Source organism: Theropithecus gelada, chromosome 14 (genome assembly GCF_003255815.1).
Source record: "Theropithecus gelada isolate Dixy chromosome 14, Tgel_1.0, whole genome shotgun sequence".
In the NCBI taxonomy this organism is placed as follows: Eukaryota; Metazoa; Chordata; class Mammalia; order Primates; family Cercopithecidae; genus Theropithecus; species Theropithecus gelada.
In genome coordinates this window covers 2,721,309-2,739,878 of record NC_037682.1, presented here as the reverse complement: position 1 = coordinate 2,739,878, position 18,570 = coordinate 2,721,309, and the positions used below count along the sequence as shown (strand labels likewise).

General features: G+C 56.1%; 1 protein-coding gene across 2 annotated transcripts in view; it reads right to left on the bottom strand.

The window, feature by feature from the left end:
- Positions 1-18,089, bottom strand: part of KCNQ1 (potassium voltage-gated channel subfamily Q member 1) — a 400,428-nt gene extending 382,339 nt beyond the window's left edge. Inside the window, exon 1 of one of the 2 annotated variants that reach the window (XM_025357922.1) lies at positions 17,589-18,089. In XM_025357922.1, coding sequence (XP_025213707.1) covers positions 17,589-17,974 — 386 coding nt within the window. In that variant the 5' untranslated portion in view covers positions 17,975-18,089. Of the gene's footprint in view, positions 1-1,509; positions 1,789-17,588 lie in introns of those variants that run through there. The other variant, XM_025357923.1, reaches the window with a different exon arrangement.
- Between the last annotated feature and the right edge of the window lie 481 nt (positions 18,090-18,570).

Below are 18,570 nucleotides of genomic sequence, written 5' to 3'. Positions count from 1 at the left end.
TAGGGATTAGGCTCACCAGGCACACAGTAAGGTCAGTGGTCCCCCAAGGTCACAGCCGGCAGAGGCTGCGCCAGGGATGGGGAGTCTGGTTCCCCACTCTAACCAAGCACAACCCGGGATCCTGGAATCCACCCCGCCCCCCACTCCCCACACCCTGACAGCAGATATATCCCTGAAAGACCCCCGAGGACCCCGGACTGGCCCCACTTCCCTGGGCCCCCTGCCGCTGCTGCCCCACCTACCAGCTCAGGGGCCTCACCTGAGACTCTTCCACCAAGAGCCTGCAGCCCTCACCCAAGACCCTCCCTGTCTGCTCAGCTCACTGGGAAGAAACCTGAACCCCAGGCTGGGCACGGCACATGGACCCAGGTTCGGTCCCTGTCACACTGGGCTGGGCCCTGACTCACCAGTCCAGGGAGGGTCTCCTTTCTGCTCCTCAAAACTCCAGGCCTTCCCTGCCCCCGGCACCCTTTGCCTGTGGTTCTTACCAGCAGTGCCCACGCTCCCCTTCACTCCACTGGCCCCTCACCTCAGTCCTAGCACTCTAAGCCATCTAAGTCACAGACAGGGTCACCCCCTACTAGGAGAGCAGGCCCCAGGGCACACAGAGGTCAGCAGAAATTGCCTGCAGGATGGCACATGGGGGTGTGGGAGCACATCCCTGCCACTCAGTAACAGGTGGGTGTCTTAGAGGGGGCATATGGGGGGATCATGACAGCTTACAGTCAGCTGGTGGCAACATCACAGGTGGTTCCCGTCACGCCAGGAAGAGATGGTGCATTCTAGAAACCAGCAACCTTCACTGGGAGCCCCCAGGCAGGTGTCAGGCTCAGGAGCGGGCCCGTCAGAGAGAGGAGGCAAGTCAGAGGGAGATACAGGGGGAGATGGGGCGGCCCTAGACACTGCCTCTGATGGCCACGCTGCCCTCATCCACAGCCACACTCGACTGCAGAGTCCTGTCTATCTTGCAGGCCTGGCAGCCCCAGGAACAGCCATGAAGACCCACCCAGCACCCACCGATCCGGAACCCAAACCACCAGAAGGCTCCAGCCAGGCTCCCAGGGGCTCTCCGTGAGATACACCCACAGCGACGCCCCTCAGCCCACGGAAGGGCTCGGAGTCACTTGTGAATCCCAGAAAGACACAGTGGGGCTGGGTCTCACCCCTGGACAGCTGCTGGGATGGCGGAAGGAGCAGCAATGCTTCCCAAGTGTACTGGGGCTAGGCTGGCCGAGACCACACGCACGGAGAGGCCTTCTCCAGACCTTCCCCCAGGAGAGAAGACGGCAGACAGCTGCACCCAGTGGGTGCAGGAACCAGCATGCCCCATCCATTTCTCTCCCTGCCCATCCCTCCGTCCACCTACCCCTTTCTCTCTCCACCCACCCACTACTTGATCTATCCAGCTGCCCACCCATCTACCCGCCACCCATAACTCACCACAATCCATCCCCCCATCCACCTGCCCATCTCTCCCTCTGCCTACCTGTCCACCCCCAGGGTACCTACTCCATGCCAGGCCCCGCACTGTCTCAGGCAGCACAGGCTGTTTCCCAGGGTCCACAGCGGCCACAGGCCTCAAATTCCCGAGAGCCAGAAGCCTGGAGTTGTGGGTGAGAGCAGGGGCCACGTAAACAAAAGCAGCCATGATCTGGGCTGAGTAAATCTAGGCCCAGCACCAGCGCCCTCCCGCACTCCAGACACACACGTGTGCAGGCGCAAAGGCAGGGCCTTCCCGGGGCTCTCACAGCGCCAGGCCATGGAAGCTGGAGGGGAGGAAGGGAAGAGGGGCCACCCCCTGCCCCTGGCCAGCTTACCCAGTCAGCGGCCTTATCTCCTCCACACTCAAGGTTCCCTTCCCGGACAGAGCTTCAGAGGCTATTTCAGGAACGACAGCAACCAGCCCGCAAATCTGCTGCGAGGCGGCCTGAGACACCATCCCCTCTGAGGTGGAAGAGATGGGGGGCATCAGACAGCCCTGCAGGCCTTCAAACAGCCCTGCACACACAGACTGAGTCCCACACACTTAATCACACCTGACACATGAGGACAAACTCAGAGACGCAAGGTGGCTGCCCAGGGCCTCTCACCCACCCCAGGCTGCCCCCAGCCACGGCCACTGGCTCACAGATCGCCACCCCTGCACCCAGTGGAGTCCAGGAGAGGGAGGCCCATCTGACTCCCGGACACCCCTGGAAGCCCAGGTCCTGTAGCGGTACCACCCAGAACATGGGCCCTCCACAAGAGGCCACACCCCCAGGCAGCAGACAAGACTGACAAGAGGGCCACCTGCACAGGCAGCGACCCTAAACCAGAAGCAGTCACACCCCAGCCTGGGGCGAAGTGCTCCTCCAAAGGCTTGAAGCAGTCTTTGGCACCGGAGAGATCTGGTCCCCCACTGTGGAGACACACCTACCTCCCTCTCATAAGGGCCTCGGAGCATCCAGAGACAGCCCCGGCCACAGCCACCTGGATGGGGAGCTGCTCCCACCCAGCCCCACCACCCCACCAGAGCGAGTCCCCAGCATTCCCTGGCAGTGGGCACAGGGCTTTGGCAAAGGGGCCCATGCAAACTTATGGTCCAAGGTCCCCTTATAGCTGGGCTGACAGCCCCTGTACCTGAGAGCCCTTCCAGACACATGGACACAGCCTTTCTCCAGTAGGCCTCAGAGCCACAGGAAAAAAGGGAGGGAGGAAGGGAGGCGGCCTGTGGAGGCCAGAGCCTTGAGTTGGGAAGCAGGACTGATGCACGGAGTAGACAAGTACCTGTACCCACAGGGCCGCCTGGGGGCTTGGGCACCTGCTCCTCCCTTGGGGCACTGCTGCCCTCCACCAGCCACAGAGCCCCCTGAAAGACCAGGGATATGAGCACAGTATCTGTCCAGCCAGAGAAATACAGGCCAGCAGCAAAGGCTCCACTGCCCTGCAGCCACCCTGCCTGGCCTGCCCACAGAGAATCAGGTCACTCAGGGACTCGCCCTGCCCCGGAGTCCTGCCCCCAGCTGGGCCACAGGCTGGTAGGGGTCTGGGCCCTATTGCGTCTCCAGAGACCTCTGCTGCCCACGGGCGCTGCAAGCAAGGACTTGAGTGAGGGGCACCCTGGGGGTGGCAGTCAGGACACCGAGGCCCGTCTGGGTTTTGGAGGAACTGAGCTTCCACATCGGCACTGGGGTGGGGCTCTGGAGCCTAGAGGAGAAACAGTTGTTCACGTCAACTGCTATTCATTTGTCTGAAAGACTGCAAAACCACACACCGTTTCTGGCTAGCAGGTAACCACATAAAAGAAAAAAAAAAACAAAAAAACAATTCTTACTAAACCAGTCCTCTGACCCAGCCGCAGGCTTTGGCCGCAGGTGTCTCCGCAGGGAAGGAGAGCGGGTTTTAAGCAGAAGTGAACCCCTGCCCTGATTTCACAGACTCCAATCATCTACCTCTGAGGCCCAGGCCTCTCGCCACACAGGGGGAACTCTTTGTAGGCAGGAGGGCTGAGGGGGCCTCCAGGGTGGTCTGGGGGGAGCGACCACGCCCTCACAGTCAGCTGTTCACCCCCAGGGCTGCCCTCCACTGTGGACAGAAGAACAAGCTGACTGGTCCCTGCCTGGTTGGCTTAGAGGAAGTCAGTACTGCCAGTCACCACAGTGCCACAGTCTGCCCTGCACGGAGGGAGCTACAGACTGGCAGTGACCCCTACATACCCTTAAAGGAACCAGACTGTCTCAGACTCCCACAGCTCCTCATTACCTGAGACAGGTAAGCCTTCACCTGTTCCCACTAAGCCCTGCAGTGAGGAACTACATGGGGTTCTCCTCCAGGAACCCTGATTGCCCCACCGCTCCCCCGCCCCTGTTATGGCCTAAAGTCAGGGAGTGTCACATACGTGCTTTGTCTCTGCCCAGCTCCAGGCAGGCCACACAGCCCCTGGACACCACACCCCACATCCTAACCTCACACCACCAGGCACCACGGGGCGTCCAGAGGAGACAGACCAGTGTCCCCACCACCGCGTCCCGGAGAAGTCTGCCTCTCCTTGTTTTACGGTTGAGGTAACATGGCCAGCTGGGAGCTGGGTGCAGACTCTAGTCTGTCTGCTCCAGAGCGCCATTAAGCCCCTGTGCTTGGGAAGGAAGGAAGCCACTCACAAAAGCATCCCAACAGCCCCAAACCCTCCCAAATGGGCACGTGGATCAGAAACGCACCCTGGCAGGTGGGGCATGGGCACAAATGGAACATGTCAGCAAACCAGAAGTAATTTAATACAATATTTGTTGTCATTTATTTAGTGAGGACCTAACTAAGGCCGATGTCACAACTGGTGGATAGGTGGTTCTTTCCTCCTTGCCTTCCCATTATTTCTTGGTCATTGATTTACTGAGGAAATCAGGTCATGTGTCCTGTGGAGCATCCCCCACCACTGGGATTTCGCAAGCGGCCTCCTGTAGTGTCATTCAGCGTGTTCCTCTGGCCCGAGTATTTCCAGTAAACTTGTACTTAGAGCATGAGGTTTGGTGAGATGGATCCATCCATCCATCCATCCATCCATCCATCCATCCGTCCATCCATCTGTCCATCCATCCATCCGTCCATCCAGGCAAGGAAGCATTGTGTATGGGAGCACTTTCCGTACCCCATCCAAAGGCCTTCGCTGCTTTGGAGAGGTTGGCAGCCGTGACGCTCCATGCGGAATCCCTGACCTCAGCAGGAGCTGGAGTCTGGCAGGACTTGAGCAGCACCTGCTGCTTCAGGCATCTGCGGGAGTCTCGAAGAAAGAGGCAACCTCATGAGCTGCTGGGTTTCCCCAAGTTACAGTTCACAGGGGAATCACGGCAGGGACACGTGTCAGATTCTCTCCATTTACCCTGCCAGGATTCAACATCATGAGTGATCTCCCTGTCGACCTCCACAGATCATCAGAGAAATGCAAATCAAAGTCCACTGGTTTTGCCCCTTAGTATCAGGATGAACTTGGGATCTGAACCCCATCGATGCAGCTCATCCACTTCCTCTGTTATTTTCAGTGAGGCTTACCCACTGCATCTTCAGCTTGGGGAGAAGGGGGAAGACAGGGACACCTTCAAGTCCCACTGACATGGCCCTAGAGGGCCTTTGATAACTTGCCTGCCTTCTGCTGTGATGAATACTCCAGGCTTAGCTTGCACATCTCCCACCACAACCTGGAACCCGCCAGGGGCCCTGGTTTCTTTCAGGGGGAAATGGTACCTAGAGGCCACAGTCTGGGGTCTAGAGATGCTCTTAGCTACTGAGTGGTCCTTGGTCCTGGGCCTTTCCAGTAAACAGAGATATTTAAGTAAATGTCATCATGGATGCATACTGGTAGTCCTCATTCAAATGTAGGGATGGAGGATTTTTGCTTAACCTCTTCTAACTTACATGTTTTTTTTTTTTCTCCCACACCAAAAGTGTCCACTTTTTTTTTTCAACTTTTTTAACAGGTTCAGGAGGTACAAGTGCAGGTTTATTACAAAGGTATATTGCATAATGTTGAGGTTTAGAGTATAAACGGATCCTGTCTCCCATGTAGTGAGCACAGCACCCACAGGTAACTTTTCAAACCTTGCTCCCTCCCCATTCTTGTATTTCCCAGTGTCTCTTGTTCTCATCTTTATGTCCACATGTATTCGATGTTTAGCCCTCACTTATAATCAGTGAGACCATGCAGCATTTGGTTTCCAGTTTCCGCATTAATTCCCTTAGGATAATGACCTCCAGCTGCATCCATGTTGCTGCAAAGGACATGATTTTCATGTCTGCATAGTATTCCATGCTGTATCTATACCACATTTTCTTTATTCGATCTACCATTGACAGGCACCAGGGTTGATTCTATGTCTTTTGCCATGAATGTATAGGTGCATATGTCTTTTTGGTAGAACGACTAATTTTTCTTAGGGTATAAATTCAGCACATGAGACTGCTGGATCGAACGGTAGTTCAACTCTTGGTTCTCTGGGATATCTCCAAACTGCTTTCCATGGTGGCTGGACTCATTTACATTCCCGTCAACAGGATGTAAGTGTTCCCCTTTCTCTGCTGTCTCTCCAGCATCTGTTGTTTTTAGACTTTTTAAACAAAGGCCATTCTGACTGGCGTGAGATGGTATCTCACTCTGACCTTGATTTGCATTTCTCTGATGATCCGTGATGAGCATTTTTTCAGGTGTTTGACTGCTTATATGTCTTCTTTTTAAGAAATGTCTACCATATCTTTTGCCCACTTTTTTTTTTTTTTTTTTTTGAGACGGAGTCTCGCTGTTGCCCAGGCTGGAGGGCAGTGGCGTGATCTCGGCTCACTGCAAGCTCCACCTCCCAGGTTCATGCTATTCTCCTGCCTCAGCCTCCCGAGTAGCTGGGACTACAGGCGCCCGCCACCACGCCCAGCTAATTTTTTTGTATTTTTTTTAGTAGAGACGGGGTTTCACCACGTTAGCCAGGATGGTCTCCATCTCCTGACCTCGTGAACCGCCCACCTCGGCCTCCCAAAGTGCTGAGATTACAGGCGTGAGCCACTGTGCCCAGCCATTGCCCACTATTTAATGGGGTTGTTTCTTTGCTTGTTGATTTGTTATTTCCTTGTAGACGCCAGATATTAGGCCTTTGTCAGTTCAAAGTTTGCAAATATTTTCTCCTGTTTGGTAGGTTGTCTGTTTATTCCCTTGACAGTCTCTCTTGCTGTGCAGAAGCTCTTTAATTAGGTCCTGCTTGTGAATTTTTAGTTTTGTTGCAATTGCTTTCGAGGACTTAGCTATATATTATTTGCCAAGGCCAATATTGAAAAGGGTATTAGGTTTTCTTCCACGATTTTTTCAGTTTGTAGTCTAATGTTTACATCTAATCTTTATTATTACTATTATTATTATTTTGAGATAGAGTTTCGCTCTTGTCACCCAGGCTGGAGTACAGTGGTGCAATCTCCTGCCTCAGCCTCCCAAGTAGCTGGGACTACAGGGACTTACCATCACACCCAGCTAATTTTTGTATTTTTAGTAGAGACAAGGTTTCCCCATCTTGGCCAAGCTGGTCTCAAACTCCTGACCCCATGATCCACCCACCTTGGCCTCCCAAAGTACTGGGATTACAGGCATGAGACACCGTGCCTGGCCACGTCTAATCTGTCTTTAATTTTTGTATATGGTGATAGATAGGAATCCGATTTCATTCCTCTGCATACGGGGAGACAGTTATTCCTGAGCCATTTATTGAATATGAAGCCTTTTCCCCATGGCATATTTTTGTTGATTTTATTGAAGATCAGATGGCTGTAGGTGTGTGGCGTTATTTCTGAGTTCTCTATTCTGTTCCATTGGTCTATGTGTCTGTTTTTGTACCAATACCATGCTGTTTTGGTTACTGTAGCCTTGAAGTATAGTTTGAAGTCAGGTAACGTGATGCCTCTGGCTTAGTTTCTTTTTTGCTATTTGGGCTTTTTGGTTCTACACGAACGTTAGAATAGTTTGTTCTAATTCTATGAAAAATGACATTGGTAGTTTGATAGGAATAGCATTGAATCTGTAGATTGCTTTGGGCCATATGGCCATTTTAACAATATTGATTCTTCCAACCCATCAGCATGGAATGTTTTTCCATTTCTGTCATCTATGATTCCTTTCAGCCGTGTTTTGTAACTCTTGTGTAGAGATCTTTCACCTCCTTGATTAGATGTATTCCTGGGTATTTTATTCTTTTTGTGTCTATTATAAATGGAATTGCATTCTTGATTTGGCTCTCAGCTTGAACGTCATTGGTGTATAAGAATGCTGCTGATTGGCCGGGCGCGGTGGCTCATGCCTGTAATCCCAGCACTTTCGGAGGCCGAGGCGAGTGGATCACAAGGTCAGGAGATTGAGACTATTCTGGCTAACACCGTGAAACCCTTTCTCTACTAAAAAATACAAAAAATTAGCCGGGCATGGTGGCAGGCGCCTGTAGTCCCAGCTACTCAAGAGGCTGAGGCAGGAGAATGGTGTGAACCGGGTAGGTGGAGCTTGCAGTGAGCTGAGATTCCACCACTGCACTCCAGCCTGGGTGACAGAGCGAGACTCCGTTTCAAAAAAAAAAAAAAAGAATGTTGATTTTTGCACATGGATTTTGTATCCTGAGACTTCACTTACAGTTCCAGGAGACTTTTGGCAGACTCTTTAGGGTTTTCTAGTTATAGAATCTTACCATCATCGGTGAAGGGAGATGGTTTGAGGTCCTATTTTCCTATTTAGATCCCCTTTTCCTTCTCTTGCCTGATTTTTCTGGCTAGGACCTCCAGTATTATTTTGAATAGGAGTGGTGAAAGTGGGCATCCTTGTCTTGTTACTATTCTTAAAGGGGAATGCGTCTAGCTTTTACCCATTCAGTATCATATTTACCATGCGTTTGTCATAAATGGCTCTTATTATTTTGAGATATGTTCCTTTGATGCCTATTTTTGTTGAGGATTTTTAAATGAAGGGATGGTGCATTTTATCAAAAAATTTTTTCTACATCTATTGAGATGATCATACGGTTGTTTTTAATTCTGTTTCTCTGTGAATCATATTTTGTAAAACCTCCATTTTTGGTGACACCAATACAATTACTTATCTGAACCTGCAATTCCCCTGCAGCACTCTTAGAATAATAAAACAAATAGTATCACAACAATGATGTGGTCACTGCATGCAGCTCTATTTGTCTTCAGCAGTAACCCGCTAGAAATATGTCACCTGAAATCAGTCCTTCTGGGTGGTTAAGCCACTAACTCAGCACACATTTTTAGGCTCATTTGTTTCATTTCAGTTTTGAGGGACTGCTTTTTCTGGTTAAGATTTATTTAGGGATTTTTCACTAAGCAATTAGGAACAGCTTTTTTAAAATTATGCAAACTATTTACATGGCTCCAAAGTGAAATCTATAAAACAAGGTACATTCAAAGACATCTTGATTCCATATCCCCCCTCCTTTTGAGGTAAACTTTTAAGATTTGGAGGCTTCCATTGCTTTTGTTTTTAATATACATCTAGACTTGCATCTTCCCCTTTATCAGACGAAGAATAGCTGCTATATTTTTATTCACTGTGCTTTTTCACTTAAAAAGTATCCTGATATGCTGGGTGTGGTGGCTTATACCTGTAATCTCAGCACTTCGGGAGCCTGAAGTGGGAGGATTGCTTGAGGCCAAGAGTTCAAGACCACCCTGGCCAACACAGCAAGATCCTGTTTAAAAAATAAATAAATCCTGATAATCACTCCATAACAAGAGAGATCTATGCATTCCTTTTTTAGAGCTGCATAATATTCCACACATCTCTGATTCAACCAGTCTCCTACATATGGGCATTTGCAGTTTTCCAAACAGTACTTTCGCAAGCAGCCCTTCACACGTGGCTTTCCCTGCCTCTGCCGGTGCCGGTGCCTCCAGGTAGGTTCTGGGGAGGGGGATTGCTGGGTCAGAGGTCAGTGCAGACAGTTTTGCTAGATGTTGCCAAATCCCCTCCTCACTGAGTCTACCCTCTTGCATGCCTGCTAGCAAATGCCAAAGGATTTCTGCCAGCCTGACGGGACCTCAGTGACATTTCCTCGGCACCCCTCTCGCCAGGAGTGTAGGTGGCACCTTCTCACATGTTCAAGGGCCCCCTGTGGGTTGCTGAACTGTGAGTGGTGTTCATATCTCCTGCTGGCTGTGGGTTTTCTTCTGTTTTCAGAAACTCTTTCTATAGTAAAGAGATTAACCCTTCATCAAACAGCACACTCCCCCAGCCTGGCATTGGCTGTTTCCCGTTAAGTTTGCTTTTTCTTTTTTTCCCCCCCCCCGAGATGGAGTTTCACTCTTGTTACCCAGGCTGGAATGCAATGACGCAATCTCGGCCCACCACAACCTCCACCTCCCAGGTTCAAGCGATTCTCCTGCCTCAGCCTCCCAAGTAGCTGGGATTACAGGCATGTGCCACCACATCCAGCTAATTTTGTATTTTTAGCAGAGACGGGTTTCACCACGTTGGTCAGGCTGGTCCTGAACTCCTGACCTAAGGTGATCCGCCCGCCTCGGCCTCCCCAAGTGCTAGGATTACAGGCGTGAGACACCATGCCCGGCCAAGGTTGCTTCTTTCTTATGTGGTCAAACGCACAAATCTCCTCCTCCACACATCTAGCTTTCAAGTCACAGAAAAGTTTCTTCACTCTCAGGTTAAAGAATTCCAGGCGCTTTCTTTTGGTGCCCAAGTGGTTTTCTGCCCCCCTGGAAGTCTACCCTGGTGTGTGATGTGACAAGTGGGTACAGTCTGATCACTTTCCACGTGGCCACCCACCCACGCCGCAGCACGCATGAAGCTGCCCATCTGTTCCCCACTGGTTGGAGAGGCTGCCTCTGTCTTTTACTAAAATTCATATACAATGGAGTTACATGCGGTTTTGAAAAGCTGTTCCATTGGTGATCTGCCTGCCTATAAGGCAGTGTCATGCTGTTTTAATTAGCAAAGCTGTATGTTTTATAATATTTGAGCCATCCTAGCCAAGAGCACAGACGTGACTCTTCACAAGAGAACAGCTGGAGACGTCATGGAATAGAATGCCAAGCCCAGGGCCCGCCAAGATCAAACGCTTGAAGCGCATGGCTCCTGGGGCTGCTCAGACACAGCCAGAGGAGGCTCCCGCCCCCTGTCTCCAGCTGCTCCCCTCTGTGGGGCTGCCTCTGGGAGGGGTCTGCCCCTCTCAGTCAGAGATCCTTCTGCTCCCTCCTCTGAGCTGCCCAGGCTGCTCTGAGTGGAAGTCGAGGAGGCAGCCCCTGGCCCCAGGGTGGGGTGAGGGGTCCCAGTGTAGCTGGGCTGTCTCCATGCAGAGGAGCGTTCCAGGGCCGAAGGGAGTGCAGGGGTGGGGGTCCCTTTCCAGCTGCTCTGCCTGTGGTTCCTGCTTTCTGAATCTCTTCAAGTCTCTGCCTGGAGCAAGTTCAGCCAGGAGCTGGGGAGAGCTACTCAGAGCACCCTTTCAGTGTGCCCCAGAGTGTGATTTGGGAAGGCAGCAGAGAAAGGCGTGCACCTTAGCAGATATGGAGGGGAAGCCAAGAGCCCCCACCCCCAGGGAACCTGCACCCTCTGGGTGAGGGCGGCCAGAGTTCACCCGCTACCAGGACGCAGGCACAGAGCAAGGCTTTGGGAGCCGCCTCTCAAAGGGGACAGTCCTCGGGGTGCTTCCTCGTGGCAAGTGCTAGGTGGGAGTGGGGGTGCCCGTGGAAACAAACTGGACTTGAGGCCAGGAACAGTGCGTCACCTCACTCGAGACTACAGCATCCTAAGGGCTTTCTGGGTGTGGCATGAGCAAAGTGGCCAGGCCTGGCTGTCTCATCTGTAAGGCGACCCAAATGCCCCCGTCTGTGCATGGATGAGCGACATGGGGAGCAGAGCCCAGGCCCCAGGCCCCAGGTCCCAGGTCCCAGAGTGGGCAGGGGCATGTCCTGGGGTGAGCTCCCCAGCCCGGCTCTTCAATCAAGAGAAGTTCCTGCCAGAGATGGCCAGGAAGATGCCAACAGACTCCAGGCGGCTCATCCCGACAGTCCCGTGCCGATGACGGAGCCACCACCCTCCTGGGAGCCTTTCTGCTGGTCCATCCCACACAGTGCCTGGGACCACAGTCGGGTCCTTCCGGTGCTCAGAGCCCTCCAAGGGCAACGACAGTGCCGATCCCACGGCCCCGAGCCTCAATCCTCTAAGACAAGGTTCCCCAACCCCGGGTCCGTGGCCTGTTAGGGAGCAGGATGTACGGCAGTGAGTGAGTGTCAGGTGAATGAGCATGACCACCTGAGCTCTACCTCCTGTTGGATCAGCCCTGGCATTAGATTCTCACAGGAGCACAAACCGTACTGTGAACTGCGCATGCGAAGGATCTAGGTTGCGTGCTTCTTATGAGAATCTAATACCTGATGATCTGAGATGGAGCCGTTTCATCCCAAGATCACCACTGTCCCGGTGGAAAAATCTTTCTCCTATAAAACAGGTCTCTGGTACTAAAAAGGTTGAGGACTGCTGCTCTGTGGGGAATGGTGTTTCTGCAGAAGGGCTCAGGCACCCCCTTGGACACACCACCCTTAACCTGGATCCTTCTGGAAGCGCCACGCCTGCTCAGACAGACCCCACACCCTGAATCAAATATTAGAACTTCCCAGGAGATGGTCGAGAAGTGGGAAGACACCTGGGTCCCATCATGGATCTTCCCCACCCCCAGCCAGGGCCTGCTCCCCAGAGAGAAGACCCTGCCCAGCCAGCACCCACCCACGTGCGGCTCCCAGAAGGGGGCTGGGCCGGGCAGCGGAAGCCACACCCCATCACATGGTCAGATGCCTCACGTAAAACCGGCCCCCTGGACTAGGGTCACGCGGCATCCCTGTGGTCACCCAGCCGGTACCACAGACACCAGCCGCCTCCCTTCATCAACCACCATAATTTTGCATCCATGAGGTCTGGGGTTTCTCATGGTGCTCCGAGGAGGCGCTGGAAAGAGACAGCCACCCACCAGGAAGGGGTGTGGAGGCCAGGACGTTCTCACCGATGTGCCTGCAGGGACCCCAGGCACAAGCAGAGCATGGTGTAGGAGCACCCAGGGGCTGGAGTGACCCGTGGTGACAGCAATCCCATACTGGCCAGCCCCAAGGCACCTCCTGAGCGTGAAGCCAGACCCTGCCGCCCTCCCTTCTGTAACCAAATCCTTGGGGTCTGGGTCAAAGTGGCCCAGGATGGTGACATTCATTGCCTCATTCTCCCCCCCGGCAGCAGATGTTGGGCTTCTGGAAGCTTCTCTGCGGCATCTCCCCAGGCCAACACCATGCTCTCCTGACACTGGCCACACACCAGCATCTCGCCTTGAGCGTCTGCTCTCTCAGCTCCTCCTAGGCCTAGAATGTTCTCCTGACATCACCGGCCTTGGGACCTGTCTCCTCCTACAGGTGCCTGAGATGAGATTGTCCCAGCCTTGTTGTTCTTGCCCGTGGACAGTGTCTTGAATCACAGTGACATATCGCAGGGGTCAAAAGCCAGTTTGGAATGTCAGGGCTAGGGAGGGCTCGTCCACCTCCCAGACAAGGCAGGTGGAATGCAAGGGACTGGGGGCCCTGCCCAGGGCCGAGCAGGGGCTCAGGACCAGGACGCGTGTGTCTGCACCTTGGCTACAGGGACCGGTGGCATTCCCATCGCTGGAAGGCATGAGCTCCCTGGACCTGCTGCAACAGGCAACAGCCCTGCTAACAGCACCCCTGGGACTCGAGGACGCTTGCTCGTCTGAGCAGCTCTGGATCACCCTGGCAAGGGCGTCGAGCGTAGAAGGAGCAGACTTGAAACCAGCCTGGCGGCAGGAGCAAAATTCTCAGCACCCAACGCCTTTAAAAACAGCGGCATCAGCCACCCGAGTGGAATTGCCTGCCAATCCCTGTCACTCTGATACCCGCGGTGGGCATGGTGCTCCTGCCCATCTCAGCTGCCCCCAAAGGCGCTCAGCTCCACACAGTCTGTTTCCAGCTCTGGAGCACACATAGGGTGGGTTCGGAGCTGTTCACCCTTCCTGTCCTCTGCAGGACGTGCCACATGCCAGGACGGCACGTGGCAGAACTCATAGCAGCAGCTGACATGCCAGCTCCCTGGCTCCAACCACCTGACCTCGCACTGGACGGCCCAACTGCACCCCAGGCCCTCACACCCAGCGGAATTTCATCCCATCGGCACCCAGGAGTGTCCCTGCAAAGCCCCTCCCTCAGACCTGGCCCCGCGACACATCGCAGCCAGCACATTATGTGCAAAGGTCCTGGGACCTCGCAACTGCCAAGTCAAAAGGGACCCCCCGACTCCAGCACCCCAGGGTTGTAGGCTCAAGCTGCGAGTACCATGGCCACAGGGAGCTGTGGCTTCAGTGCCAGGCACAGACGAATGTTCCCTCCAACTGAGGCACCCTGCACTGAGGGCGCCAGCACCAGTAGCCTCTGCCACAGAGGACAAGACGCAGACTCAGAAGGCCCCGGACCCTGGCCAAGGCGGCCCAACCATGGGGCCATGCGCAGACACAAAACCCTGCCACCTGCTCCACGCCCACCAGGCACTGCCCGAGCCACCTCCAAGGACCCAAGTCCCTACCATACTCCTGACCCCCTGTCCCCACACAGGCTGGGGAGGCCCTTTCTCCCAGACTCCAGGCTCTTGTGCCACCTGGACTACCCCCTCCCCAGCTGATGGCCAGGGGTAAGGGATGTGTTCCCCCCAACTAGAGTGAAGCCACAGTTAGGCACTCAACATGTTGGCAAGAGTGGATCCAGAAACACTGGGCTGAGTCTGTAATGGAGGTGAGGTGATCCCAGACAGCCAGAGGATGAGACCAAAGACTCAGGCCCCACAGAAGGTGGCACTGGGAAAAGCCCCAAAAGGAATTCCCAGTTTTACTGGGAATCTAGGGCTGAGGAGTGGGTGGAGGGGTCTTAAAGAAGATGGAAAGAGACCTGATGGCCCAAAGAGCTCCGTCCTCCTCTGTGCCCAGCTGCAGCACCTGCTTCAGCCTCCGGCCTCCCTGCCCAGCTACAGAACAACTGCCCAGCAGCTGCCTCGGACTCCAATGCCAGAGCCTGGAGACAGGAGGGCACTGAGGTCCACAAAGTTGGGTGCTACACCCTGAGAGCTGGCCTCTGCATGGCTTTGTCTTTTGGGGAGGCAACCAGATCGGCCCAATCCACCTCCAGGACCTGCCTCTGGCTCCATTGTTGATTAACATGCATCCGTGAGGGTTCTGCCAACATCCCTGGAAAATTCTTGGGAAACAGGGAAAGGCAAGGCTGTGGGAAGGGGGAACAGCGGCTGCTGAGCCAGGCTTGGGTTTGAGAGCCTATGAGGGCTGTCCCCATGCACTCCAGGTCCCCCCTCAAATCTCTCTCCTTGACCACAACCAGGATCTCCAAGCGTCTCAGCAACCAGAATAGATGCCAGCTGGATGTCCACACCCCCGACGAAGGCTCACAGCAAGGGAGCTAGGACCTCTGGGTGCAGCAGGGCTGTATGGATCCCCATCCCCTCAGCTAAGATGGGAGCTGCCCCCAGTGGGGGCGCAAGCAGCCACAGATAACTGGGGGTGTTGGGGGTAGGAAGCCTAAGCGGGCAAGGGTCGTGGCCCAGGTGCTGTGTCCACCCCGGCCAGCCCAGGGAGGCCAAAAGGAACACAGGAAGAGCTGCTCTCCTGGGGGCGGGGGTTCCCCAAGGAGGGGACAGGATATCCTGACTGGCTTCCCCAGCCACACACAGGAGAGTTCGCCTAGCCCTGTAGGGTCAGCGGAACACCGGCTCCTGCCTCAACCCCCCTGGCTCTTCAAGGCCAGGCTTGTCGTCTTCAGGTCAAAAACCACAATACTTCTCATTTCACAATCCACCTAAGGACAGGGCCCTGTCTCTGCCACCATTGCCAAGACTTCTTACAGCAACACAAGGGCTGGACTGGCACAGGGCTGGACCTGATTTTGTGAGGCTGTAGGTAGCCTCCAGCTACTCTGCCATCCTGGCTCTATGACCAGGTCTCCCCTTGAGAGACTGGTCCTGCCAACCTCCTAGAGCACTGAGGGTGGGAGTGCATCTCCCAGGCCCCCACCAAGCCACATGTCTTGCCCAGCCAGGGTCCACCTCCAGTCCCACCCCGCATGGAGGTACCTGGGAAGGGGCTGTTCATGACAACTTCCCAGGGCCAGGCACACATCTTACAGGGACAGGGCCCAGAGCTGGAAAGGACCAGCCCCGGGTATGGCCACTTCACAGAAGCATCCCTTTCCTGGCCACCCCCTCACAGAAGCCCTCCTGCCCCTGTCCCCAGAAGCCACCCCTGCCTTGCCAGCTCTACGGAGGCTGGGTAAAGGTAGACTCTGCTGAGCAAACTTCCGAGACCTAAACAATCCAAATCAGGAAGAAAACACAAGTGCAAGCAGAGACTTCCTCTGGGGCGCGGCGAGCCCTCTTCCTCCTCTTCCTCCGCACGGGTGGCTACAGTGAGCCCAGAGGCACATGTCCACAAACCTGAATACAAGCGAGAATTGAGGGGGTCTGCAGGCGCTTTGTCTTGGCCTCTGGCTGAGGGGGTCTTCCCACCCCTGGACATCTCAGAGAGTCTGGGGTCCAGGAGGCAGGTGGCCAACAGCACACAGCACCTGTGAATCTGGCATCTGCTGGACATTTGCACAGTGGCATCAGACTTGGGTGGGTTCCCCTGGGTCACTGCACACAAACATCTCCCAAACCCCAAGCCAAGCCCCGGCTGCTGCAGCCATGAGCAGAGCCAGTTCCTCTCACAGACCAGCAGCGGCTGCGGCCCAGGCACCCGCTGACATGTCAGGAGACAGGGGCTTGGGAGCCGGGGTGGGGAAAAGTCTCCAAGATAACACCCCAACCACATCTTTGAGGATAGAGGTGGTTGAGACTTCCCCTTCCTGATGTGGAAGGCCACCTCTCAGCAAGGAAGGCAGTAGCCCTGCAACCTCTACCTAACCCTCTCACCTGAGACCATGCTTGAAGCTGGCTGGGGCCTGGCTCCTGCTGGTGGCAGCTGCCAGCAGGCATGGACAGGCCCCTGGATGCCCTCCAGCCAGTTCTCTACTGAGCCTTCCCAAGGCAGAGGAGATGCTTCCACCTGAGGATGCTCAGGGAGACCACCCTTCAGCCCTCAGGTGAGCCCCACAGCCATCAGCCATGGGATGGCTGGGTAGAGGCTCCCAGGCCAGAGGCTGGCACCACACCAAAAGGCCGCTGGCTGGGCAGCCAGGAAGTAGGGCCACTGGGGCAGCGGGGGAGGGCCCCAGGCAGGCACCGAGGAGAGCAGCCTGGACCTTTCCGGAGGTGACTTCCCGGGCCCATCCCCGAGAAATCCAGTGCCCAGCCCTGCTCAGGCACGCTGTACCGGGAATTGGAACCACCTGGTAACAGGGAGGGCCAGGAGCCTCTGCTACCAGCGCTACCGTCTGCGGGAGCACAGCTGCCTCTGAGTGAGAGCTGCAGACGTGCCTCTCCACTCTGCATCAAGCCAGGTTTTCATGAGCTTGGTTCGGTTAATATGAGGCCGGTGGGGACGCCCCATGGCACGCTGAGCCCTCAGGGAGCACTGCCACCGTCACCTTCCTCTCCTGGACAGCCCCCTGCCCCAGAGTACAACTGGGCCTCAGAGGGGTCTGAGATGTGGCACCAGCTGGACATCAGGCGCCTTCTCTCTTGGGGGCTCCTGAGCCTCGAGTCTCAGCCGACCTTGAGGAGTTCTCTTACTGAACCCAAAGGTGCGCTCCCCAGCAGGCTTCTCTTCCCAGAAAGAATCACACCTGGACCGACCCTCCCCGGACGTGTGGAGCCAAATTCTGGGCTCCAGGTGGTCCCCTCCCCAGCCGGCTCCCTCCCCATGCCGGGCCTGCGAGCAGCTGCGCACCCCCAGACACAGCAGCGCCCCTAAACTTCAAGGGGGAGTGCAGTTTGTGTTTCTGCGTTTCCCCACTTCCTTCCCTCCTCTGCTCCAGGGTCGCAGCCCCTATGGGGCAGGTGGCGCTGGGACAGAGCTCCCCCACACAAGCTCTCAGGGAGCACCTTCGTGCCGGCCGTCGCCGGTGGCGATACTCACACGGCGAAGTGGTAGACGAAGCATTTCCAGCCGGTGGGACGCTCGAGGAAGTTGTAGACGCGGCCCTGGACGTGGGTGCGCGCCAACAGCGGGCGGCGCGTGCTGTAGATGGAGACGCGCGGATCTAGGTTCACCCGCGGCCGCGGGCCAAGGTCGGAGGCAACTGGGGGCGCTGCGGGCGCGGCCGGGGACGCAGGGGGTGCGGGACCTGGGGCGCCGGGCGCGATGGGCGCGTAGAGCGCGCCGCCCGCCGGGCCGCCCTCCGCCAGCTCCAGCGAGAAGGGGCACTTCTTGGCCAGGCCCGCGCTGCCCCGCCGGGCGCCTGGCAGGCGGCCCCAACCCCAGCGCTTCCTCTCGGCCCTGGGCGGGGAGGAGGCCGCGGCCATAACAAGGAGAGCCCGCGGCGGGCCGGCCCGGGAGGCGGCACCCGGAGCTGCAGCGAAGGCGAGCGCCCAGGCACAGTGCGGGCAGCCACTGCTGCCAGCCCCGCCGCGGGGGGCCGCTGCCGGCCCAGCCCGGGCGCTCGGGGCGGGGCCGGAGGGGGCAGTGGCCGAGGACCGGTCTCATGGAGCGGCGGGCCCCGCCCCCGCCTGCACGCCCCGCCCCCGCCAGCCCGGCGCGCTCATTTCGTCCCTACCCGCGCCCACCGGCTTGGCCCGCCCTCTCCCTCAAGGACCGGCTTGGCCCTGCCTCCGCCTCAACCCTGGCTTGGCCTGTCCCCGCCCCCGCCCCCACCCCCGCCCCCGCCCACCTGCTTAGTTAGCCCCGCTCCTGTCTGCAAAGACCCCGCTTGGCCCCGCCCCTTCCTCGCCCACCTGTTTGACCCCGCCCCTATGTGCATTTACCCCCCCGCTTGGTTCCGACTCTCCCCGCCCACCTGCTTAGCCCCGCCCCTTCTGCATCTCCTCTGCTTGCACCTGCCCTGCCCTCACCCACCTGCTTGGCCCCCACTTCTGATGCCCGCCTGCTCTGTCTGGCCCGG